The 26,828-nt window shown below is 41.1% G+C and overlaps 1 protein-coding gene across 6 annotated transcripts in view; it reads right to left on the reverse strand.

The window, feature by feature from the left end:
• Positions 1 to 26,828, reverse strand: part of TBCK (TBC1 domain containing kinase) — a 274,925-nt gene that overhangs the window by 241,903 nt on the left and 6,194 nt on the right. For 4 of the 6 annotated variants that reach the window (XM_019521937.1, XM_019521932.1, XM_019521935.1 and 1 more), the window contains exons 2-3: positions 20,668 to 20,900; positions 14,121 to 14,193 (exon numbers count right to left, since the gene is read on the reverse strand). In XM_019521937.1, the coding sequence (XP_019377482.1) occupies positions 14,121 to 14,193; positions 20,668 to 20,860 (266 nt within the window). In that variant the 5' untranslated portion in view covers positions 20,861 to 20,900. Of the gene's footprint in view, positions 1 to 14,120; positions 14,194 to 14,783; positions 14,865 to 20,667; positions 20,901 to 22,404; positions 22,662 to 26,828 lie in introns of those variants that run through there. The other 2 variants (XM_019521933.1, XM_019521936.1) reach the window with 2 other exon arrangements.

The following is a 26,828-nucleotide window of genomic DNA, read 5'->3' on the forward strand; positions in this document are numbered from 1 at the left end:
CATGGTAGCTTTGGCCTTTCTAACTGCCTCCTTACAACTTTGAGCTGAGTTCGAAATGACATAGTGAAGTCTGCAGTTATGCTGTACCACAAAGGAATTTGTTCACCCAATGAAACAACATAAAATAAAATCAAGAATGTGTGATCTAGTGATCCCAGAAAAAGGACAAAGCCTGGTTCTAATCCTAGGTGAAAGGCTGAATCACTGTCTGACTTGAGAAAAAAATCACCTGACCTCCATGTCTTAATAAGCCAGCTGGAAAATTTGATTTAAAAAAAAAATGAAGAAGAGGGTTAAAAGACAGATGTGCCTATGAGCTGGGTCTTCCTGGATAAATAAACTACAAAATATCCTATACAGAATAAGAAGCATTTAATGCAGGTGGGAATGTCCTTATTTAGCACTTTATTGTGTGTTTGATTAAAAAGTGGCACTTGGGAGTGCAACTGTAAACACAGCCAATTTAGCTGGAAAAGTATGTACATTATCAGAATGAAATGAACTGGAAAGGAATGCAGGAAATAGAAATATAAAGCCAAATATTAAGTTTATTGTAAACCTCCTCAGAAAGCCTCAAGTGTAAGCATATGAAGATATTTTGTACATCACATGTTCATCTACTTCAACCCGCTCATGTGAGAGGATTCAAGAATCTGCTTCCCAACCTCCCCCCAAACTTTTAAAAAAAAGTACAAAACTACAAACATGCTTAGATGCTATATGAATGAATGTATTACAGTCTATGATACAGTTTCAACAGGCTGGCCTTCCTTACTGTATTTTTTTTCAGTGCTGATATAAATAATGGATAAAGAAATACCTAAGAAGGAAGTTAAACACGTAACACACTGTACTTAAGGATTTAATAGATGTTGCAATTTTCTAATCACATCGTCACTATGAAAGATTTAACAGATGTGCTATTTGGAAAACAGAAGTTTTAAAGAAACTCAATGTGCTCAAACATCTAGCATTCATCCTATAAAAAGGGGAAGCAAATGAACAACTCTTTTTGGAAAACAAGAGAGACACACCTTATAAAGTATTATCCTAATGACATCTGCAAAACCATGTGGTTTAGTGCTTAGTAGAAAGTACTATGCTTAGTGCTCGTTTTTGATCCTGACTCAGCCACTGACTGACCTGGGACAAATCACTTTTGTGTCTTAGCCTGACTCAGCCCAGATGTACAGAGGTAAAGTGATATCTTTTATTGGACCAACAAATACAATTCAAACAAACAAACTCAGGCCAAGAAAAAAAAAAAAATCACCAGATGGAAAGATTAGGTAAAGCTGGACCTCACTTAGAACCAGATGCTGGTGTTAGAGTTACGAAATAAATAACTAACACAATATGACATGATGCAAAGGTGACAATAGGAGAACAAGAGTAAAGGGAAGAAAAACATCAAAATAAGATTTCCCATTGAAATCCAAGTAATGACATCAGACTAAACAAAGACCTAATTTAACCATGATTATAATCACACCTCATGTATAACATGAACGTTATTTCATGAAATTAAACCAAGAGCCAAACAGCTCACATTCCTTCACCCTCACCCCATTCCCCCAAAGGGAGTGACCTGCTAAACTAGAAACAAAAGAGTAGAACAAAGATCAAACCAGGACAGAATTACTCTCTTTTCAGATTTGTTCTCTCTCAGTTTTTAAACAAAATCAGTATACAACCCAACTGACCTGTGCATTTTGTTGGTGATATTGTGGCATGGTCTCCAACATAATTAGATTAAAATCTGTAAGACTTCTTAATTTTGATAGGATGAATTTACCAGGAAAATCATGGTTACAGATTTATTTTTAAAAATAAAATTGTACCAAAAATGTAGAGTTGAGTCTTTAAACAGTCTTCCTTGTGCCAGATCACTACCTTTATTCACCAGTCTGAAGGTGAGTGGACATTAGCTTCCCTAAATGAATTAAAGATTTACGTATGGCATAAGTAAAGAGATCCTTCTTTGAGCTTCTAGTGGGCATCTGTTCATAAAACCAAACCAACAAAACCTGGTACAATGGAGATGCTAGAAATTCGGATAGCAAGGATGTGGCTCAAGGACAAGCTCAAGACGAAGCTGGAGGGTGGCTGCTTGCACATGATTTGCTAGGCACCCACAGCCCTCACTCTGAAATCTCAAAAGTCTTATCCTACTCTTGAAGTGCAATTAACTAAGATCAGCATCTTAGTCAACTAGCATCAGCTATCTGTGCCAAAATAAAGTGAGCAGTTAAACAGGATTCAGTTAAAAAACCTGAAGAACTGTCACAGATCAATTATAAAATTTACTCAATTTGGGAGGGGGGAGAGAGACAAAAAACAAACAAAAATAACAGAACACCGTAAGGCTTTTTATCTAAGCCTTTTCGGAGACGGTTCCAAATAAGGTGAACCTGTTGGAATACAGAAAGTAACTGATCCAATAGTGCCATTTGCAGGCATTCAAGATAGTCCAACCCCCAAGGATTATGAGACTGGCTAAATGGGTGAAGGAGACTGTGCCTTGCATTTTTCCTGTTGAGCAACAAGGCCTACATTCAACTTTCTTCCCTACAACTGAAAAACATAATTAAGATCGAAGCATAAACTCTCACACAACTCAGTAGTTCTATGAGTTTGGCTTTCTAAAAGCCCACCAAATATCATGGGATTTGCCACACAATATCAACAGTGGGCAACACTTGTTGATTACACAGTCAAGTAACATGTGAAGAAAGGCACTTTGTTGTGTGTAAGCTACCTGCACCTTCACCTTAAACCATTGTGCTTGAGGTTCATGCTATCACTAGTCTAAAGCAACTGAAAAGACATCACAAATCAAGACAGAATTACAATTGTGTAAGGACTTTGGGGATGTTTTTGAATGAAACAGTGAAACAATTACAGATTGCCTGCACCAGTTTTGCAGAAGGGACTTTCCCAGACACTGATCCCCATTAAACAGAACAAAGTTCAATAATAAGAGAAAATGGCATGCGTTATAACAACAGGAGAATGGGGAGGGGAAGGAGTCAAGGGAACTCATTATTATATCCCATAACCTATGCAAATCCCCAAACTCTTAAGGTCGGCAACTTGAAAGTGAGGAGGCAGGAGATTCTGGTCTCTCCCTGCTTCTCCCTCACTAGTTTGAGCAATAAAGTTCAGGGCAGGGAGATAGAGGCACTGCAAGCAGCAATGGATATGAAAAATTGGATTAGTCCTTCCTTTTAAATTTGTTGTACACGGAAAACAAACAAACTTGTGATGGTCCAGAAAAATGAGGCAAAAGGTTCTTGTAGGATATCTTTTATTGGACTAACTGCAATGAGACCAGAAGAAGAGTGCTCTACACTGAAAAGCTTTTTAAATCTCAACCAGGCATTTGGTCCAATAGAAGATATCACCCACAAAAATCCTTAGCTCTTGCAAAAGCCATTAGAGAACATTTTTTTTTAAAAAACAGACACTACCTAGAGGACTCCATGTGCTTATTCAGCTGTGTTTGTTAAAACAGCAGGCCTTACTATTATCTGCATTATTCATTCAAAGTTATTACTTTTCAAAGATTTCCTGACAGGAAATTGCTGATTAAATTAATCACTATCTTTCTTTATTTCTCCCTTATGAGAGAAATAATATTGCACAGAGTTATCCAGTATAGCCTCTCAGATAGCCTTTGCTGGGAGAAAAGGAAAGAAAAGAAAAAAAAATCCCAGCACCAAATCTGTCTTACCATGCCACGGTTAAAGTTAGCTCAGCTTCTCTCTTTATATTGAAGCCAAAAGAAAAAATATTTTTTTAAATCAAAGACAAAGTCATGAGGAAATGGAAGAGTGATGTCATACTGGGCTGCCAGGGTTATGTATTTGAAGTAGTTCTGTCAGCTTTATAAATTCTTCCCATGTTTAAACTCAATTAATTTTCAGCTATTAAAATACATCTTGGTTAACACTCCTCAATGATTACGACACCAACCTATCTGAAGTGTTATACAAGAAGTATAAAAGGTATGGGACTATCATCTTATTCTACACAGGAAGATGAAACAAAGAATACAAATATTACAAAAATGTAACAAGAAGCTTCTGTTTCCTGAGGACTCTACAGGCCAAACTGATGCCACAGCAGGATCCTTTGGTCAGAACCAAAATGTTGCCTGGTTTCAGATTCATAGATGTTAGGGGCTGGATCATTGGGTCCAGCCCCACTGCACTCAGACTTGATGTTTCCTATTCTTTATTTGTATAGTAATAATATTTGCACTAAAATTCTGAATATGAGCCATTATACCGTGTTTACTACCTGCAGTAATTATTTAAAAACTTAATTTACTGGTATGAATTAGGGGTGTGCAAAACAGGCCATGTGCAATTCGGATTCGGCCCAAATTGGGGACAGTGATTCGATTAGCTTATTTGGATCACTGTCGCTGATTCGATTAGTCCAAATCCAAATCTGAAGATTCGATGCCAAATTGGAGAATCAGCAATTCGGCCATAGACAGCTTTAAATGTTTTTTCTACATACCTTGAGGTACCAGGCGTGGCTCATGAATGCTGCAATGGTGGGGCAGATGGAGTGTCCCACAGGAGCATGGAAGTGTCCCCAGCTCGGTGATCAGTCGTGGGGGGCCCTGGGTGCCCCCCCCAGACCCAGAAGACACCAGTCACTGAGCCAAGGGAATATAGGGGGGCCCCCCTGCGGACCTGCAAGTGGACCGGAACCAGGTCTGCTGCTGAGTGCGCTGGGGACCCCCCCCGTGCTCCTGTGGGACTCTGCATCCGCACCAGCATCTCAGCATTCATGAGCCGCCTGGTACTTTGAGGTATATATAAAAACCAAACATTTAAAGCTGCGTCTATGTCCGCATTGCTGAATCTTCCTGAACCAATTCAGCGGGTTCCGATTCAATTTAGAGAGATTAAAGGGTCTCCTGATTCAATTCCGATTCAGAGATTTGGACACTGAATTAGGCCGAATTGAATTAGCGACTGAAGCTTCACAAATCCCTAGTATGCATCTCTGAAGAGTTTGTACTTACTCATACAGTTTTAAAATAGTACAGCACAGCTAATACATTTCTAGAAGTCTACATAAATTGGTAAATTAAAGAATGTATAAGCTAAGCAATAACGGTGTTCAGCCTACCAAAGTGAACCCTAAATAACTAGGTCAGAGAATAGCAACAGAACTCTAATCAACCACATTATTACTCTATTAACGCATTAAACTAAGTGCAAACTTAGTTAGCTCACAGGTCAAAATGGTAACAATTTATCTCTGTCTTTAACCATGCACATTCACAACAGAAGCACTATTACTGGAGCTACAAAGAAAGAGACTTTATACAGGTAGGAAATAAGAAATTCTCAAACAGTATAAAGATTTTTATCTTTTTCTTGTATGGCAATAGATTTTACCTTAAAGTGGTGATATTTAATAATATTATAGAAGTTTCTAAAAGTCAGTGATTAGATCTGTCTTTTCCCTTTGAGGAATTAGTGACACCAAAAAAGTATAAAAACTTTAGACACGAATACTAGGGTATTAGCAGCAGCAGCAGTAGTAAAGACTGCCTAAAGCAGGGGTGACCATGGCCAACGTGGCTCTGCAAGCTGCAGCAATTAATACTGCTGCACAATTCCTGACCTGTACCAGTTCTTTGGTCCACAGGGCTGGGCGAGTTGGGCACCAATGGCCTAAACTATTTCAATGTTAATAATATACTTGGTCACTAATCACCTTCGAGGCCTGACTAGAAACTGCATATGAATTATTTTAAGTAGTTCTGAGTAGAAAAGGATTTTGCACAAGGAAGTCAAAAGCAACTGAGAGAGGGGTAGATTAGAACAGAAAGTAGTAATTCAACAGTTAATGCCTATTATTACTCACATTCTACTCTTCCCTAGCAGGACTGAAACTGTAGCATGTCTTCATGGAAAAAATGTGCATTTTTATTAATTCCTTTTCAGTATGAGAAAAATCACACATAGCTGCACAACTGGTAGACACACTATAGTGTATACAGGCTGCAAGGTGGCATATAGCCAATTGTGTACCACCGAAAGTGAGCTTGAACAATGATCATTGTAGTCTTTTTAAGCTCTTTTTAATTTCAATGTGGAAGGATCAAGTATTTACAGAATACATGAAATATACAAATCTCTCTCTCTCACAAGTGAAAAATATAATCAGGCTAGGGACAGACATTCAAAAAGCCTGAGCCTGAATTGATTCAATCTTTGCAGGTTAGTCTAACCTGGCTAGGCTAAATCAGTTTTGTAACCAGACAGACATCCCAGAAATGCACGCACATGCCTGCAGTGGCTAAGGCTAGAAGCCAGTGGGCTCTAGGGCAGCCCTCCCTTCCTTCCCTTAGGTAGGACTGAGCTGAGTGGGGTGTGGCCAGGCCCCAGAAGGACACTGATTATTCCACCCCCAAGCAGCCCAGCAGGGAATATTTATCATCCATAACTCAGTGTTTATCAAACTATTTAAGAAAACAAAGCCTCACTCCATTAACTAATGGAGCTCTTCTTAAATAGCTCTTCCAAGGAAGGACATTAAACTACCTGGTGATTAGCTCCAAAAAGCCTGTCTGCCTGTCCCACAGCACAGACTGTAGCCAGCATGTGTTCCGTTACCTAATGCCAAGGTGTTTGCGTAAGGCAGAGGGGACGGGGGATAATCCCTGCTTAGCAGGAGGAAACCAGGCAGTTGCTCTGCACTTGCAAACCTTTGCTGGAGCTCTGGCCAGGGAGCAGAGGGGCAGGGCCAGCTCTGTGAAGCAAAGCCCTGCCCAGCCCAGAGAGCATGCCAGGATGTTGGGGGTATCTAGTTTATTTTAAAACCAGCAAGGAGGCTGGGACAGACATTGCATAAACTGGTTTGACTCCAATCAGTTCACTGTAATATACTACATTCAAACAGGTTTCTCTCAAACTGGTGTCAGCCATTTTCAAACTGATTTATGTGCACTGAACATCTGTTCTGTTACAGGCTTAAACCAGTTTCTGATCACTTAAACTGGTATATGTGTAATGTTTGTCCTGAGCCTTAATGTTTAGGCTATAAGCTAGGTTAAATGACAAAATATGCTCTTTTCCTAAAAGGAATACTACAGTTAGTTATATTTTTGCAGTCTAACTCCATCTCCAATTTTAAAAAATTAATTACATTAAGAAAAACAGCTTTGGATAATCAAGTCATGACTAATAGCCATCTTAATTCATGCTTTTGCTGAAGTAAATTTTACCTTGGAAATAGCTTCTGGCAAAGAAGTAAAAGAAACACTAAAGCTACTAGATAGCCTAAAGCATAGCAGCTCATACACCGTTATGGAGATACTTTATTTATTTATTTTAAGCATTTATCAATGTGGCTGAGTTTACTAGGTCATTATTTAGTCATATAAAATGTAACTTCAGGACAGTATTTCTCATGTACAGTTTGTGTGTAGTTTTGATTTAAAGCTGAATAGATTCAGCCCTTGAAATCAAGTCACATGAAACTATACAGCTTTTGGATTACTTGCATCTATTCCAAGAGGTTTTTTTCCCTGTTTTTTGATTTTTTTTATGGAAGCTACACAGAAGTTAGCATATAGTATCTTTTTATAATGCAATTTTACTTCAGGTATGCTAGAAGTACATTCCGATAGGGATAGAATGAAGCAATTCAATCTAGTGAGTAGACAATATCTAATAATGCAAAATAAAACTTACTCATCCAAATGCGCACATGGTTTTTCTGAAGCTAGTAAACAGCTGCACAGTCTGCTTCCCATCAAAAGCTCCATGTATAACATATTATACCTCCGTATATCTGATGGTTCACTGGTAATTTTTCAAAACCATAACTTTCAAAACATATGACAACTATGTTGTATTGAAGAAGGAAATATGCTTTGACTGCCACAGTCACAAATCTAAGACCAGACCAGAAAGTCTACGGTAGGTGCCAGAAGTCTGTGAAATGTCTGCATTCTACATTTGCTGGCACACTCAATAAGAACACAAGTGCAGGCCAACTTCAAAGGAAAAAACACACTCCAAGTATAACATGAAAGTAAAGACTATACAATTAATTTTACAACAAGGAGTGGTACATATAGCTCCTTTCAAACTGTCTGGAAGTGCGTCTCAATAGAACAGTCCTAAAACTGCTAATTTCTTTTTTTTTTTTTAAAGTTGCCCATCTTTTAATGTCATTAATTCTTTTTTGTAGGCAAGGAGACAGCAACCTCCACAAATTAATTACATGTTTCAGGGAACTGAATGGGTAACTTGAATAACGTTTGTTTGTATGTCAAGACGGTGAAATGGACGAAAAAATGGAGTAAGAAAGAAAGACAGCTACTCATATGCACCACAATAAATTGCCAGACACAGGCTTATACATCAATGACTGCCAACAGGCACCACTACTACAGCTAACAACTGGTGTTACTGTTACCATATTTCTGTGTGGCTTCACAAAAGCATTTCCATCGAAATGCTACAGGTTTCCCTCGTTTTATGCAGGTTCTGTATATGCAAATTTGCTCTTATGCGATGACCCTTTTTATACTCCAAATTCGTTATACGCGAGGTAAATTCACTCTTATGCGATTGGCATAGGTGTGCTCCCCCCTCCCACAAGCAGGTAAGTCTGTGGGAGGAGGGGAAAGGGCCATGGGGCTGGGGCCCCAGTCATTTCAGGCCCTGCTGCAGCTGCTCTGGGAGTCACTGGGCTGCGCTGCTTTACGCCCTGAACCCCCCAGGGCTCCACTTGCCCCCATTCACCCTAGCCTCTGGGCTGCGCCATGCCATGGTGCAAGCAGCTGGCATCAGCTGCTCCCAGGGCCGCTGCAGCAGGGGCTGGGGTGAGTGGGGACAAGCAGAGGCCCAGGGGACATGGGGCATGGCACAGCACAGCACAGCACAGCAGCTGCAAGCAGGTGGCATTGACTGCTCCTGGGGCCACTGCAGCAGGGGCTGGGATGAGTGTGGACAACCTGTGCTGTGCCCCATGCCACCTGGGGCTCTGCTGTTCCCACTCACCCTGGTCCCTGCTGCAGCAGCCCCAGGAATGGCTGATGCCAGCTAGGGAGGGAACCATCAGTGGGTGCAGGGCAAGGGTCACAGCTCTTGCTGTTGCACGCACCCCGGTAGGGTTGCAGGCTGGGGGCTGTGCTGGGTTCTTCCCAGGGAGTGTGCCTCCAGATCTGCACATCCTTTCCCAGCATCTTATGAAGAGAGCTTCAGCTCTCAAAAGATTGTGGTATTTATACATCAATATCCATGAAGTGCATATTTCACACACACTTACTTTGTCTAGACTATAAAGGTGGCAAATCTATCCTGCTTTCTACTTAAGAAATTTTACCCCATAGTCAGATTGGTATGGATTGTGGGCGAGGTTTTACCTTCCTCTGTAGCAGGGATTAGGGCCTTCTACGTGGGATCTGTCAAGCGTATATTAACAACCTTTTATAGAAGTAGGATGTTGGTCACTCTGCTTTACTTGTGGCAAGTTAGGAGGCTGTGTCAGTGTGACAGTAGTTTTACTAAGAGTTTAGATTATGGATTTGTATAGGATGGTTTGAATAGGGATGATCCTGCCTTAGATAGGACACTGGAGGTCCCTTCTAACCCAACTTCACTATGATACAATGACTTTACACTAACATAGCTAACTATGTCTCTCCATTCAAGGTAAACCAAGGAAGCCGGAAGAGAGAAGACTGCTTATTTTCAACTTTTCCTGCAACTCTATAGGCTGCATTCACTTCAGAGCGTACACAAAGGAAATTTAAAAGCTCCAAAAAAACGTGAAGGGGCACGTTCTCTCCTTTCTTTTCTACCACTATGCACTGGAATCTAGCAGGTCATCAGTCCTACTCAGAAGTTGAAGATCTGACCCTATATTACCACACAAATTAAGCTTAACTAAATAGATAAAATACAAAATTTGCCAGAAATATCATGTCCTTTGTTACAATATAACAATTTATCCAAGTGTACTCATTACCTTATATGCTTTCTAATATTCAGGCCTAAAAATTGTTCATTCTCATGAACCTACTCATGCTTCCCGGTCAGATTTTGAGAATAATTAACTTAAAGTTCAAGGTATGTTCTTGTGTACTTGTTCTCATTCCTAGATACAAACCATACAGTAAGTAATGCAAGACATAAATGATGCATGACTTTAGAGAACACTAACTGCAAAATAACCACCAGACAGTTGAACAGCCTGTTTTGCAATATGTACAGAAGAATGGACAGTCCTCAGTGGTATGTCTTGAATTTCAACACTAAAACTAATAGAAGATTTCCTGCTGACTTTACATCAACTTACAGGTGCAAAGAACTTGGTTTCTGGCAAGTGTAGGAAGAATTAATTTAGAAACCATAAGAACAGTTTTTTCTATTCCATAAACAGTTTATAACATTAATTACAATAGCATGCACACCAGATCTGGTATCATGGACTAATGCAATTAAAATACACGGAAGAAGCCAAATAGTTCTTTACAAAGCTTAAGTGACATAGATGGATCAGATAACGTAACTGGGAATTGGTCCTGTCCAAACTACTTCTGACCATTGACATGTCTCACAAAAGAAACAAATGTCCATTTTAATCAACTGAAAAGGAAGAGAAAATGTGTCCTGGTCTCACTGGAAAAAAAAGACTTTTCTTGAAGAGAAATACAGCTTCTAGCTACTGCTCCAAATAAAACTAGCACAGTTGAAGCATCGGTGACTGCTTCAGAGAGGACAGAAGAGCTATTTTATCAAAGACTTTGTTTTTGAAAATTAGCACTGAAATACATAAACTGATTTTTACATTAATCTTGCAGAAGCCCTTCACCATTTCTATCTTAAATAAAAATCCCATCCAACCACCATGTTTCTTCTCACCCCGTTTAAAAACAAAACATTATTTTCTTGGCAGAGACAAAACTGGCTGAAGTTATGAATACAAATAAAATTAGTCTTTACTGACAAGAAATAACTTTGCTTAAACTGCCTTCCTCATCACTCCAAAAAGGACATCTTTTTCCTGCTTTAACCACATAGCTAAATTTGCTGAAGGATAGTATTAATACTGAGTGGTAAACCTGTAAAACTACTAAGGGTCCCTAGAGAGCCTTAGAACAGGAGTCTTTTATTATGTCAAGTCACAACTAGTAAAAATACCAGAAGTGCATATTTTCCAAGACTGGTCAAGAAGCAACAATCATCTTACACCAAAGCTCTCATCTTAGAAGAAAGCTTCTATTGATAATGGGAGAGGTGTGTAATGGAGCAAGGGAAGAAAGGCACTTTTACTGCTCAATTGATATGAAGAGCTTTGTAGGTTATGGGCTCAAACCAAAACCCACTAAAAAGATTACTAACAACTTTATTAGCTTGTATATTAGGCCCCTATATATGTGTGCATAGTTGAGGTCCTGAATGCAATAGCCAGCTTATCAATTTTTGTTCCCAGCTAGCCTTTTGAAAATGTTTTGTATGTTTTCCCTTGAGCACAAGGATAGCAAGACTAGAAACTAAGTTGTTCTGTGAAAAGTGTTCTCCTACACGTGTTCGAGTATCTGTCTGTAATATTTTTCTCGCAATCATTCATTCCGGTATGTAACTTTAGCCTAGTTTCAACCACAGTTTCCATGAAGGCTTTTGGTGCCCTGGATCAGATATATCACATTTTAGGATAGGCATATGTAGGATCCATGGATTCTGATGGGTTCATTGTGGGTGGTTGCACATTGCTGTAGCAGTGGAGAGAGTCGGTTCATAAAAACCATCACATACACACAAAAAAAAAATCTAGCCTTTTTGTGGCAGGGATGTCGCCACAGATCAAAACCTACCTCCAAGCTGAGAGAAGAGAGGGACACAGAGACTGCAGGACGCCGCCTAGGATTAAAGGTGCAGCAGGGAAGAGGCCGCCACAGGAAGGCAAGCCGCACCAAAACTGGAGGGAGGAGAACAGAAGTGGCCACAGAGTGCCACAGGACAGCCAGTGCATTTGGATGCACTGATGTGGCCATGCTTTATGGCTGCATGTTAATGCTGGTTTTCCAGCGGCCCTTGGAGAGGGGAATAAAAAACCCCACCAGCCGGACATTCCAGAAGGACTGGACATGAGTCCTCCAGAGGGCCTGGAACAGCCGTGAATGAATGACTGCCCTGGCAGGGGTGAGCAGTGGCAACCCCAGGAGCAGGAATGCCTTGCTGAAGCTGTCTCGGTGGCACCTGAATCCTTTCCTTGCATGAGACTGTGGATCCTGGATACAGCTGGTACAGACTGGGACAACGGTGGATCCATGAGAAGAGAAAGAAGGAAGGAGTCTGAAACTGTAAGTAACCATTGGGAGGAAAAGGGAGAGCACCTGGGAGTAAGGCATCCTGGGGCAAATAGTAAGGCAAACCAGGTTGACATAAAGCCTGAACTAGGACGGTACACCATCTGAGCAGGACTGTGATAAGGTAAGGGCTAAGGTCCCTACTGTGGCTGGCAGACTTTGTCTTAGCCTTGGTCAAGAAGCAACATCTTTGGTTGGTGTAAGGCGGGGTGTAGGGGAGGTGGAGCCCTGAAATGGAAGTCCAGGCAAGAGAGCTGAAAGAAGGGACCAGGACAGGCAGGATTCAAGAACATCCTCCCAGCAATAGCTAGTAACAACAAGACGTGGCACGCGAGAATCCCTGCCGACCTTTCAACGTATCTTACTGGAAGGCAAGCAGTTGACTGGAAAGGAGGCAGCTGCATCCAAATGGCCAGAAAGGGCGAAGTGCTTGAGTGAATGTCATGTGTGGTTAACCCTTCTCTTTGATCTTGAAGAACTGTACTTCAATAAATAACCTTTAGTACCATTTACAACTTCCTCAAAGTTATGCAAGTACTGCACTGTAATTTATATCAGAATGTACAAAGAACAGATTTTGGGACAAGTGTTAATACTGATCATCACTGCTTAACAGTACAACCTTAATGACAGAATAAGGATATGTAGGAATTAAAATATCTAGGGTCTCTAAAAGCCATTCTTTTACACAGAATTAATAAGGTAAATCTTACACTGAATTGGAACTCTAAATCTTATAAAGAATAAGAGAAATGGAATATTGTCCGGGCATTTCTCACGTAGAAGGAAAGACACTGGTTACCCAAGATCAGTCTGTCTTTTCTAACTGTCTTCAAGACCAAAGGCTGAGGATTTAGGGCATAGAGGGAAACAGAAGACTTTGCACTACAAGGTTTTAAATTGCTAGAATCCTGATTCAACTTGATAATGAAACAAACTTTAACAAGCCTTCTTGAAGCAACTAAGCACTGTTTGAGTGTTAAATCTGTATTCTCCGAGTTTTATCCTGGGACTTCAGTGACTAACTATAATGCTGTGGTTTAGAGAGAAAAGGAACAAGTCTATCATAATGCTGGTGGCTCAAGGTTGTGATTACATAAATATCCTGAATCTCTCATTGAAGGAAGATGTTGCCTAAATTTGCAGTAGCAATAACTTAAAAAAAAAATCCTGAAAGTTTAGCACTTGACATAATGTTTTCCATTATGAGAATGATCTATACTTACTCAATATTTTTGGTACAATAACAAGTAATCTCTTCTCTTGTATTTATTTACATCAAATTAATATTTTTCAAACTTGTCCGACAAATACATTTTTAAAAATAAAAGATCAGCTAACTTTCCATATCATAACAAGCAACAGTGATTTCACTATCTACACTTCATGATTTTCCCTACTGAAAAAGTGATATTTTCATCTAAAAAAATTAAACTTCAATTGTCATATTTCATGAAACCAAATAACCTTTAAACTTCAATTCCTATTGAGCTCAATACTACTAAAAAGACCTAAAATGCACAAGTTTTACAAAATTCAGTGTCCAAAAAACCCTATTTTAGCTTTAAATACCCCTCCCCCCAAACTTATAAGAAAAAAGTAGTTATTTGTTTGGCTGTAGGAAGACAGTCAAACATTGAGCAACATAAAATTGAATTCATGCTGAACTATAAAAGTAGTTACATTTTCTTCAATGTGCCTGGACTTGGTTGCTGAAAATATCCAAAACTTTTTGTTAGTGGGTTCATTAAGTTTGATATCATACCTCACAGGTTTCCCGTCTCGTAGCAAATCTTCCAAACTCTTTTCACAGTGTTCAGCTGCCACCACCAGCCTCTCTGATTAAAAGAATATACCAAAAGCAAATTTACAAATCCAGACACATGGCTTTACCCCAAATATTTTAACAGCCACCTTATTTAAACTATTATACAGCATCTTAGCATACACCAGATATACAGATATGTTATTAAATAAATACTTCCTCAGAATGATTACAAATTAAATACACAATGCAAGGAAAAAATATTTTTTTCCCTGTAGGTCACATTTCCTGCCCTACCCACCAAATATTCACATATTAAATTTAAGGTACCAAGAATTTGCCATCATCTCAATTGCTAAACAGTTCTTGAGAACTAAGAGCACCACTTATATTGGGATGGCTGTATAGTGAATTTTCTGATACCTTACCTTCCAACAGTATGAGAAGAGGAGAAAAGTATCTTTCCAGAGTTCACTGAACTTTACTACCTTCACTTCTAGATTTAGTTTGCAGATTTTTCTTCCTACAAACATTAGCTACTATATCCAGAAACTTTTTGACCATGGAGTGCTTTACCATTGCTTTAAGTATTACAATGTCAGTTTCACTACCATATTATTTTAGTAAGCTACTGCCAGTTTAAACTTGGAAGCATTTATTTACCTCTTAGTCTACTAGTATCTTCATTAAGAAGTACAATATCTTCATTTTTCTCTGCCTTGATGATCAACAGATTTGATAACTGTATCCTGAAAACGTTTATATCTAACGTGTGAGCGAAAATACTTTATGCCACTGATTCCAAAATAGTCAGTAAAGTTCATGATGCTATATACAATTACACTTGATCTAGAGGCCAAGAAGCGTAGTGATCCGGACACCACCACTGCTGGTTTACATTCAACAATCTCTCTTTCAAAGTGGAAGGGTTAGGCTGGAGGGCAGAATTTACCAACTATTACCTTTTGGCAGATTCTGTAATTAGCTAGGCAGTTACAGCTTATATAAGCTTTTATAAAAGGGTGAATGTTGTTAGTGCTGTCTTTAAAAACTACCAATCCAAGGCACAGAGGGTATTTTGTGCCAACTGTCCACTCTGTTCCTTTTGAGCTCCCAAGGAAATAAGATCATCTTGAATCACTTCCGAATAGAAAACAGCTGAATCCCGATTTGTGAGCTAGCTTTGCATGTGAAAACAGTTAATGGACATATAAATAACATTTTGAGTGATGAGATGAGAGCTGTATTCTGCACAGCATGAACTAAAAATATGAGGTAAATTTGATGCCAAAACATGAACTGGTCTAAGCAAACAAACAAGAAACATTGATCAGAACAGTTTACCACAGCTCTGAAAAGCATGCTGGATTTTCTAGGAAAAGCTGCAATTAGATGCTCATAAGTTTTAGGAAAGTGGAGTTATGCTAGGTGTTTATTTACTCAGACACTAACCTATCAATGACAGCATACCATACATCATAACCGTGGTGCCCACTAGGGCTGTGCGAAGCTTTGGTTGCTGATTTGATTTGGAGGAGATTCAGCAGTTGAATCTCCGAATTGAAATAGCCAGTAAAAGGACTAAAAATCGGGAGACCAGTAAAAACTCCAAATCAATCCAAAGCCTCTGAATTAATTCGGAAAAGATTCGGAGGCGATTTGGAGACTCGGGCAGTCCCCACTCGCCACCGCAGGGAGCTGGACCCAGATTCCGTGATTATAAGTCGGGGGGGGGACCTCCGTGAGGCCCCATCCGCTCCCCCCCCCCGCGACTGCTCTCCCAGCCCTGCCTGGCCCCAGTGTCCCAGCACTTTAAAAAAAAAAGGGCCACTCACTGGCTGTAGCAGAGGCTGTTACAGCCTATGGGGGCTTGTGGCAGAGCCCTCCACGCAGCATGGGACAGTAGGGGGCAGCAGGGATTCCCCCCCCCCACACTTGGCAGGAGCTGGTGAGTGTGAGGATTTTTTATTTATTTAAAGCGCTGGGATGCTGGACCTGGGTGGGGCAGCCATTGACGGGGCTGGGAGAGTGGGTAGGGAATGGGACCTATTCGAGTCAGAGATTCTGCTGATTCGGTGGCGGCCAAATCACCTAATCAGATTTGGCCAAATCAATTTGGGACAGTGATTTGAATCCCTGAATCGAATAACTGTCCCCCGAAAAAAAAATAAATAAAAAAAATGGCAGAATCCGAATCCAAAGCGAGTACTAGCCATTTTGCACAGGCCTAGTGCCCACCCTCCAACCTAGAAGCTGAATCTGGCCCACAGAGCCAGGTTACCAACAATGGGGTTCCTCACAGGTCTGGAAACTTGGTGGCAGGGATGGTGGAGCAGCATCAATTGTCACAGCTTCCAGAGACAATTAACACTGCTACCACTCTCCTGCCAAATTTCCAGACGACACTGTCTCATGTGCTGGATCGTGCTAGTTCACAAGGTCACTCTATGGCCGTATCCAGTGCATGGCAATGAGTTGACATGTGGGATTGCTCCAGAGCTAGGTCCAGTGCACGGGGCCAGGCTGGTGTACCTAATCATACCTATGGATTGACCCCATTCTGAATCCAGCTCACAGACAGATCTCACAGGCTGGGGTCAGCCTCATACCACTCATCTGGCCCACAGAGTCAGAAGGTTGAGCAGCACTGCATTATGATGATATTGCTTATGAGGAGGGAAAGAATAACTGCAATTACAGACGGGTGAATGTAAAAAAAGTAAAACCTTGTCCAGTCCTGGAAACAGCTTTGGAATTACTCTGCCAAGAGCAACTTCTACGAATCTTTCCCACCAGATTGGGAAATCGTTTTGGTAACTTTGGCTGCCTGTAGACGAACATGGAGGCTGCTCTGACACACTGCAATTACAGCACATCAGAGCAGACTCGATTAACCGAAATAGCCAGTAAAAGGATTAATCGAGTCTGCTGGAGTGTTGCAATTACTGTGCTCCAGTAGTCCCTTACATTTCATGTACCAGCATCTCTGCACTTAAAAATTGTGGTGGGAGCACTTGAACTAAAGCTCATTAAATGCCCAATTGCCCCCTGCTGTCATTTTAAAGCACAGGGATGCCAATACATGAGATGCTGAGGTGCTTTAATTAGAACAGCTCTCCGAGCCGCTCCAGTTAAAGAGCACCTCCATCCCCAGAGCAAATGTAAAAGTGTCTTGTATGTAGCACCACACAACTGTTCATCATGTAGTACTAATCAGCAGGGATCTGGGGTTTCCCATTTTGCATGTGGGGGGGCGAGAGGGAAAAAAAAAAAAATCAAGATTTTCCCCTTTGAAGTGGGAAACTGCACATTCCCCCTTGAAGGCTGGCTGTTCCAGGCTGCAAGGAATGTGACTGGAGGCAGGGGACGCCACATGTGTGTGCATGCATACACGCATGGCCAGCAATACAGCCAGACAGGGTGGTTGGAGCAGGCCCAGTGGCTGAATAAAAGTAAGTAAGTACATGGGACAGGGGGAGGCAGGGAGCCAGGGCTTGGGGACCATCCAAGCAGGCCAACTGGCAATGCATTGGAGGGGTATGGGGGCAAAGGGCACGTGTGCCTCATGATTTTTGCACAGACAGTGGGGCAGAAGGCTTCAGCCTGGCTGGGCCGGCACTGGGCAGGAGCTGCCTCTGCGGCCCAGTGGGCAAGACATGGTACAGGAGGGTGGGCTGGGGCAAGAAAACTCAGTGCTGTTGCCACTGCTGCTAGAAGCCCCATGCCAGCCATGCCAAGGTAAGGTGCCCCCTGTCCGCCTGGCAGCAGCGGGGCAGGGAATGACACACAACTCCATGCCACTGCCATCCCTGCTGCAACCAGGTGGGCATGCGGAGCCTTGCCATAGCCATGTGGCTGCTATGAGGCTCCCAGCAGTGGCAGTAACACTAAGTCTCCCCACCCTGCGGAGGCCCCCAGGGGGGAGGGCAGCAGGTTGGGGAGGTCTAAGTCCTACAGCAAGCAGCCCACATGCTTCTCCCCTCCCTGCCAGGGTCTGCTCTGGCCCTATTGCTCATGGGAAGGGGCCCAGGCTCCATGCTCCTCCCTCTGCTCTGGCTGCAGCAGCCACCGCTTCCTGTACACAGCAGCCAGGACTTGGACATTGCTAGCAGCTGTAGCTGGTACCTGTGGCGCCTGGAGCAGGCACAATGCAGCTGCTGCGTCTCATAGCCCTAACAGCTGCCCCACCACAGTACAGCTGGAGGTAGCAGGGACAGCACACTGCCATATCAGGGCTGCTCAGTGCCACAAATCAGGAAGGGGAACAGCCACAGCTGGACCTGCATCCTGGGGAACGAAGGGGGTAAGGAAAGTGCTAATTTTCCATGGTAACACACACCAAAATCAAATGCCAAAATATATAGGTATTTAGAATTTATTTTATTATGACTGAGGCATTGGAAAGGCTTTCAAATGGTAAATATATCAATAATACATTGTGTTCAACTGATACACACACAAGTGACGTTTCATTTTAATGATGGTAAAACATGGATTTTGGAGGTTTTAATCAGATAATTTGGGGGGGGGTTTAAATCAGGGGGAAAAAAAAAAAAATCAGGATCCCCGCTAATCAGGTTGTCCTATGGCTGCATAAGGAAGTATAAGAACATTTTAAAGTTAATTTTATGTTTATTTGAATACTAAGACAATATTGTTCTTAAAATCCTATTTGCAAATCTGGATTAAAGGCACATTGTTAAAATGTAGTTGTGCACCAAACTTTCTATACCAACAAGAAGTTAAACACACACTCCACAAAAAATCCCAGTGGGTAATATTGTAAACTCTACTAGTTTGACAAAAATCCTAATACAAGATTGGATTATAGGTAAGGGTGTAATCAATTTGCAATTCCATGGATTTTGCAGAATTGCAAAATCCGGGGTTGTCCACAAAAATCAACTGAAAAAAACCCAAAACAAAACACAAAATGTAATAAAAATATATTGTGGGAGCCAGTGGTCTTCACTGCTGCTGCAGCCCTCCACACGAGGCTGGCGAGGCACTAGCTGGCAGGGCAGGACAAACAGGAGAAGACAAGATGGCAACTGTGCTCGCATCCCTGTTCCCCCTTCGGAGGCCTCTTTGCCAATCAGTGCCAAGGGGCAGGGAATATCTGCCGAATATGCTATTTATATGTTGCAACCAACCTGCAAAAATTGTTTAGTTTATTTGTGATTTAAGTATACCCCTTGTAGGTTCTTAAGAGTAAAACTGTATTGAGGAACAGCTTGGTGATTCTAAGGATCTATTTATTAAACAAATTAAGTTTCTAACTATGTCAACTGTCAAATAAAATACTCGTCTTCAGGGAATAGAAACAGAGAATCTTTTTTAAAAAAAACCATAATTTGCTACTTAAAACAATTTCCACCAAAGCTTGTTAGATCCAACTATTAGAACAAGAAACAGGCAAGGATTGTATTTAAGCTGACAACCTGAACCAGATGGAAAGAATACCAATGGATGTTACATTGCAAACATTAAGCAGCTAGTATCAGAATACTGAGTAGTACATCTTGAGTACATTCACACAGCCAAAGTGGGTAAGCACATAGGGAAGGAACAGTTCAAGAACCAGACAACAGTGGAAAACAGAGAGAAGCACCAAATACATGAGCACACTATGGAAAAAGCCACCCATTTTAAACCACCCTCATCTGGATATACCTTATTCAATGAGTCATGGGAAAACACAGACAACAATATGCTTAGCCCTTTGAAAAATGCTTTATCCATTGGTTTTGTCCTTGAAGAAGTGACAGAAACAATCATTTCTCAGATGATCATTTAACAAATGGTTTCTAATTTATACTGGCAAAAAATATTTAAATAAATAATCATTGCCCAAATTAAGTAAACAAACATAAATATTTTAAAAGCTGTGTAGTAAGTGAACAATGCAGTAGTTTACAATGAATCATCTTGTAAACAAAAGTAAAGTATTTCTAGTTTGCATTTCAAGGATTAACATGAACTTCATAAATTAGTTGACTGAAGTTGAAGATTAAGAAGAGAGTTTTAGGATGGCCTTTAGTCAAAAACATTTCTGTATATTGCAGAAGACCAAAAAAAAAAAAAGGCTTAAAATAGAACGGAGGGAGGGGAGAGATCAATTAACGAATCACAGACACCTCCAAGACAAGTGAACAACAAGAAACTTACAGAATTCATGAAAGAATCTGTGGAACTGTAAATAGGAAATAAAAGAGGAACGATCCAAGGCATGATAGTATGACAATAATTAAATTAAAGATGCATAGCCAAACCATCTACATGTGCTTTGTATGTAGGCACCAGAAAGTTGGGGTAAGGATTGGTGGGGTGGTGAGGGTAAAGGAGGGGACTAGAAAAAACACTGATGCAGTTTGTCAGAACAGAAATGCATTAATACTTTAAGAAGAACAGCAACGAAAAAGCAATTCATGTTTTTTGATGCACGCCAAAAGGGCAAAATTTGATGAGAATAATTGTCTTCAAAGTTCTAAACAAAACCAATGTAAGATACCTAGATGGGTGCGCACAAAATTTCCATGGAACTCACCATGTTTTCCTCTAGTAATGTCCACATACTGACAAAGTCTGGGATGAATGATTGTCTTAAGAATTTGGAAGCGCCCCAAAATTTTGATGGAGTTGGGTGTCAAAGGAAGACCATTGCTTCCGCAAATGTCATGTGGGAGAGCTGAGGCAAAGAAGGTGGAAGCACCCATCTCAGCATCCTTCAAGGGGAACATTTTTTGTTCTTTCTTTAAATCCTTCCAAGCAAGTATGTTCCTGAGGGGGCAGAAAAACAATGCATGTTAAAAACCTACGTACAGCAGACATTTGCTATGATTAACAGCTTATGGATATTACCAAGATAGGAAGCACATGATAAAAAACAATAAAAGTATTTACTGGGAAAACAGAAGCAACATCACAATTCTGCAACCCCGGTGGAGGGGGCGGCGGGGGGGGGGTGTCACACAGGCAGTGGGGAAAGCTAGGTAGCTGTAAGCAGTGCTCAGAAGTTCCAAAGAACTTTAGACTTATAGTGAAGACCAGGTCACTGTCAAAGTCAGTCAGCAGGATTTTAAAGAAAAAGGAGAAATTTATTTCTAATCCCCTGCATGCAAGAATCCCACAATTAAGATTTTCAGAAGTTCAAAATACTGTTTGTGGAACTTTCTTAGTTATTTGTGCTCCCCACAAATGACAAGACTTCCTCTACTGTCATGCTGTCTTGACAGATTACAGAGAAATGAGTGGAAAGAAAAAGAAAGAGTAAGGAGACTTTTTTGCTTTGCCTCAGGGTGGACAGTGGGGAAGCTGCACAGGGCCCAATCCTTGTTCTGGAAGTACAGTCCCAGCCCCTTTCTCACCATCCACCTCAAGGCATGTGTGCACCTGCTACCAGCAATGAGCTGGGCTGAGGTTCTGCAGACCCTGGAGCAGCCCAGGATCTGTAGTGGGCAGCAGAGGCCTGCCCAGAGCCTGAGCCAGCTGTGGCGGGCAGCCAGGAGGATGAAAGCAGCTGCACTGGGGTCTGTGGCGCCCCAGCCTGGCTTGTTGCTGGTGGTGGGTGCACGCATGCCTCAAAGCAGACTGCAGAGCAGGGTCTGGGGTTGCAGTACTACAACAGGGATTGGGCTCTTGGAACACCGAAATCTTACAAGTCGAGGCTGTGGGTGTTTTTGGCACTCAGGCCAGAGGTCGGCAATATTTTTGGGCAAAGTCAATGTACTTAATACATTATAGAGGAGAACACTTACAAGTTGCTCTGCAGCAAGTCTACAGGCAACAAGCAGTACTAATGGTCCTCCGGTTCCACTAACTCCAGCCCAAAAGTCACTGTGACGTAAGCCCTTCAGGAAGATGTGCATAAAACCAGTAAGAAATATGAATCTCAGGCCCTTCAATGAAACAGCAGCAGCTATATGCTCTGAGAAGTGGAAACAACACAGATGCTCAAAAAAAAGGACAGGGAACAAACACAGAAACAGCAAAGGAACCCTCAGGATCTGAACCCAGGGGAGACTGATGTAAAGGGAGGTATTTAAACATATTTTGCATTTTAACTGCCACTGTAATCTCAGCCCCTTGAGGATTCTCCATTACCCCAAGAGCTGCATGAAACAAAGGAGGCTCAGAGCAATGCAGAATCTGAAGCCACAGGGACTTCATACTGCCCTGCAACTTTTCTCAATGAGGAATGCAATACCTGAAAAAAATAAGGCATATTACAATTTTTAAAAAAGAAATATAATCACATGGCTAGGATTTTTTGAAGACGTGCAACCTTGTTCACAGCAAAAGATTATCAGCATGGTCTTCCTATCTTCCCTTGGTGAATTCCTCACTTTGATTAAAGTTGTATTCCCAACAGTAGGTTCCAACTGAAATCTCAAGGTGTCCTTCTACACTGAAGTAAGGATGGACGCACGTCAGCTCTGAACATGTGCTTTCAATTTTTTTGGATATGTAGGTTGTGCTAAACTAATGATGGCTAAATCAACACACTTAAACCTGATGTTTGAACAAAAAAAGTTTTCTATTGAAGTTTAGTTTACTTTCTGGAAGTTCTGAATTGAGACTGAAGAAAAATATTAGATATGTGGCCATTTTCATTTAATTACAAATAAAGTCACAACACGTAGCAGATAGAAGCCTAAAGTACAAACATGTGACAAAATTAAGTATTTGTTCTGCTATAAAATGTATGTGTTAAAACTGACTTCTTCAAAACTAATCAGATACATATTGCAGGCTCTTAAGTTGCTATCTTAAGAAAATAAATAGGAAACAGCACAAAATGGGATTTTCAGGGGAATAGAGGGAGGGGGCAAAAGCTACAGAGGGGAAGTGGAGGGAGGTGGGTGCAGCAGGCTTCTGCTGCAAGTCTGACTCTGGCCCTCAGCCCCAGTCTGGGCCAGTCAGAGCCATGGTATCCACCTGCTTCCCCCTTGTACTTCATATGCAAATAAGACAAGGGGTTTTTTCTCTCTTATGCTAATACAGGAAGAAAACCTCATCTTATATTCAAGTAAATACGCAATCACAATGCTCCCTTCTGGTCACATAATCAAAAAATCCAATCAATTTTGTCTTTGCTGTAGTGGAAAGCTATAGCAAGACCAGGCAGAGCTCAACATGCAACTAGCTGGGAAATGGCAAGAGCTGAACTGCTGTTCTGCACCTTCTCTGCAACCTGGTTCAAATCCCAGAACAGGAGTCCAAAGTAGAAGAGGGACTGAGCTTTGCAGCAAAACATTCTACTCATCCCTTTTATATCTGTCTGCTTACTACTTTGCTCTCTGGCTTCTAGTTTTGGCAAGGTACTTTGAACCCTACACTAACCAAAGTATCCACATTAGTTTCTACTCTTGCACCCTACCCACCATCACAGACTGTTGACTTGCCAGTTGATACCTGAAAACTAACTCAATTAGATACACACATTAATAAGTAGTTTGTTGAAGAATATATAACCAATGGACACCCTTCCCATATGCAGTGTACTGGGGAACCAGAAGTTGAATGGGTTATGAAGAGTTAGCCCCATAATAGCTGGCATTTACATTTGTAGCCTATGAAGCAGATACATGGTGCACAAGCAGGAAAATTTGAGGTAACTAATCCCACCAGTGAAAGTAATCAATTCACCTATGTCCCCATCCCAGTAGAAAGAGAGAACATAAGCATGTAGGCCCAAATTGTCCAAGGATATTTAGGACTTAATAAGAGTTAGGCACCAAATTCCCATTTCTTGTTTAAAGCAGGGAAAATTCCCATTCCAAGTAAGCCTAAATCAATTCTGCTGTTAAAATAATAGCTAAGAAACAGTTCCAAGAACAACTGAACATCATGCCCTTATGTAAAAGACTGCATGTCATGGTTGAAACAGATTTACAGTATGCCCTATTTTAATAAAAGCTGCTTAATGAAAACTTCAACCCTTGAGTCAGAAACCTATAAACATTCAGACTGCAACTACAGCAATTATTAATTTGGAAAATTATTGTAGTGAAAGGATACATTTTTAGCTGTGGTTAATACAATGCAGCAGCTGGAAGCAGGCAAGAAAAACCAACATCACATGACCAGCTAGCTTTCCATGGACCACCAACCCTCAGTTTGGGAAGCTCTCATTTAAAACAAGTGTTCATAATAAAAATATGGTTAACAGACAGGCTGAATTTCACTCAATTTCAATACCTTACCAAACAAGTATAAAAGATACAGAAAAGCCTGTTCAGACAAAAAAAGAGCAGTAAAATGGCTTTAATTGTTTAAGGTAGAGGTACATTCATATTAAACTACTACCTTACGTTTTTTGGAAGATGAAACTTAAATTTAACTCATTTACATGGAGTGTAAAATTATAGCATAAACCTCAACTGAAACAATATTGCCTTGCTAAACAGTTCTCACCAAGAGTTTCAGAAATCACGATGTAAACAGCATTTGAAACTCTAACCCAGGACTTCCTACTGTAAAAGTTTTCCTGGAGAATGAAAATGTGATCAATATTTAACTGTGGTCAAACAGTTATTTTCTCTTCTCTGAAGTTTTCTGGCTACCCAGATCTTCAACATGAAAAGCAGTCCCGTTACAAATAAAGAACAGCTAGCAATGTAGCAGGGAATGGAGAGGAACAGATTATAACTAGTTGTCAACAAATATTTTCAGCAGACTGAAACAAAAATAATCGTTACATATCAATAGCAATAACCTTATTGTACAAGGAAAACACCATATTTGCTATATCCTCAGAAAACAGGTTCAGCAAACAAGCAAAAGAAGTTTTGCACCTTACCGTGAACTGTGCGCACCACTTCTTTTAACATTCGGTTATGCTATTTCTGCAACAAACAGGACAATGTTGCAATTTTCCATAGTTACCTTGAATTTCACATACAACACATTACTCCCATTTTCTGAACTCTATTTTTCAAAATTAGATGTTGACAAGTGTCAAATGTAATTTATTAGGTGCTTACTGAAAAGCAAAGCTGAATAGTGTAGCCACATACTAAATCATCACTGGTGACGGCAGGATAACCCAACAGTTAGGCCACAGCTAACATAGAAATGAGCGGAGGAGGAGACCTGTAAATCACAGGGTAGTAATAAAACAATCTCCCCCCAGCCCCCACCAATAAGCACCCATTATTTTCACTGTGGAGAACTTCCTTCATGTATAAAACAGGCACCATCAAAAAGTAGTACGGATTCCACCGCTCTTCAGACTTGCTTAAAGTGGAAGGAAGCGGAGAGGAGAGAGAGAAAGCAAGCAAGCACACAATCAGAAATTTTATAACCTTGTTGCCTGCATTCTGCCATTAGGCAATGAAGTAGCCTTCCCAGAACAGTAAGCTGTTAACAGCTTCTTTTGGAATGGACACACACAGGACTGAGATGTTTTGGTTACTGTCTTTAGAAAAAGACATTTTCATATTTCAGACTACATTTATTATTTGTGGACACTCCTTACACTAACATCAATTAAAGCCATCCCAATTTGTTAAAAAAAAAATATTTCAAATCTGTTAATAAAACATTAAAACAATCGTATTTAGATATGGCATGCAACTACACAGTTATGTCTCTTTCTTTTTTATGTGACTCATGTTTGTGTTTTCCTCTCCTGGTCCTCTTGTTCACTACTTATTTTCTTTTCACTACAGCAGAAACAACTGTTTTGCTGGCCCCAGACAGCTCTAGAGTTGAGTGCCTTATTTTTGTTACCCCCTCCAGTTTAGACATCATCTACAAATACCCAGGGATCAAAAAGACATGATGCAATCTCAGAAGCTAAAGGGGAGGGAAGGGAGTGGGGAAGAGAGACTTTTTTTATTTTGTTTCTTAAAGTGCTGCTGGCAAGTCTGCAAGTCTCAGGCTGGATTTGATACTGACCAGGAAACCATTAGCCAGAAGCAAAGAGGAAACACTAGCTTAGGCACAAAAGCAAGGCCCAGAGACAATCAGTCAGTTTCAGCCCAAGTGGAAAAACAGAAGACATCATACTGGGGTGGTCCAATTACATCCTAAACAGGGCTTCCACCTCTGTTTAGTTGCAAGATAAATTTTCCCCTCATTCCAGGTTGCTGGAAGAGAGCTTTGTCCATCCCTCTATTCCCCACCCCCCAGCAAAAATAACACTCTCTTGATGGAGTAGTGAAAAGCTTGGGGAACAGCAGTGATTTGGGGGGCTATCCTCATTCACAGATAGCTGCACTGCTTCTGCAGTCCACTAGGACCCTGAAGCAGAAGGAATGCGCAGCTTCTCAGGTTCCCAGCTTTTTCCACAATTCTCCAGAGAAGCATCAGGGAAAATGAACACACATCACCTGCCACCTTCTCCTGCATCTACTTGACAAAACTACTAACAGCAACAAGGTCACACTCAGGATCTCTGTCTGCAGTTGGGAAAGTATCACTTTGCCCATTTACAACCACTTCTTAGTGCAGTGGCAACCAATCTTTTTGACAGGTGTGTCACAAGCTCACCCCACACTTTCCCCAAGTGCCGCTGATCATTCTCCTGTACCTGATCTGCTGCTTGGCTTCCTGCTCCCTGCCTGATTTGCTTTCTGCTTCTTCCCCTACTGATCTGCTGCCCCTTTTTTCTTGTGCTGTGTGCTGGCTTCCTGCTCCCACAGCTGCGGGACAGGGCATGGGGAGTGGAGCCTCAGGCTGGGGGGCAGTGTGGAACCACCTCAC

This window comes from Gavialis gangeticus, unplaced genomic scaffold (assembly GCF_001723915.1).
Source record: "Gavialis gangeticus isolate Ggan-Ray unplaced genomic scaffold, GavGan_comp1, whole genome shotgun sequence".
Lineage (NCBI taxonomy): Eukaryota > Metazoa > Chordata > Crocodylia > Gavialidae > Gavialis > Gavialis gangeticus.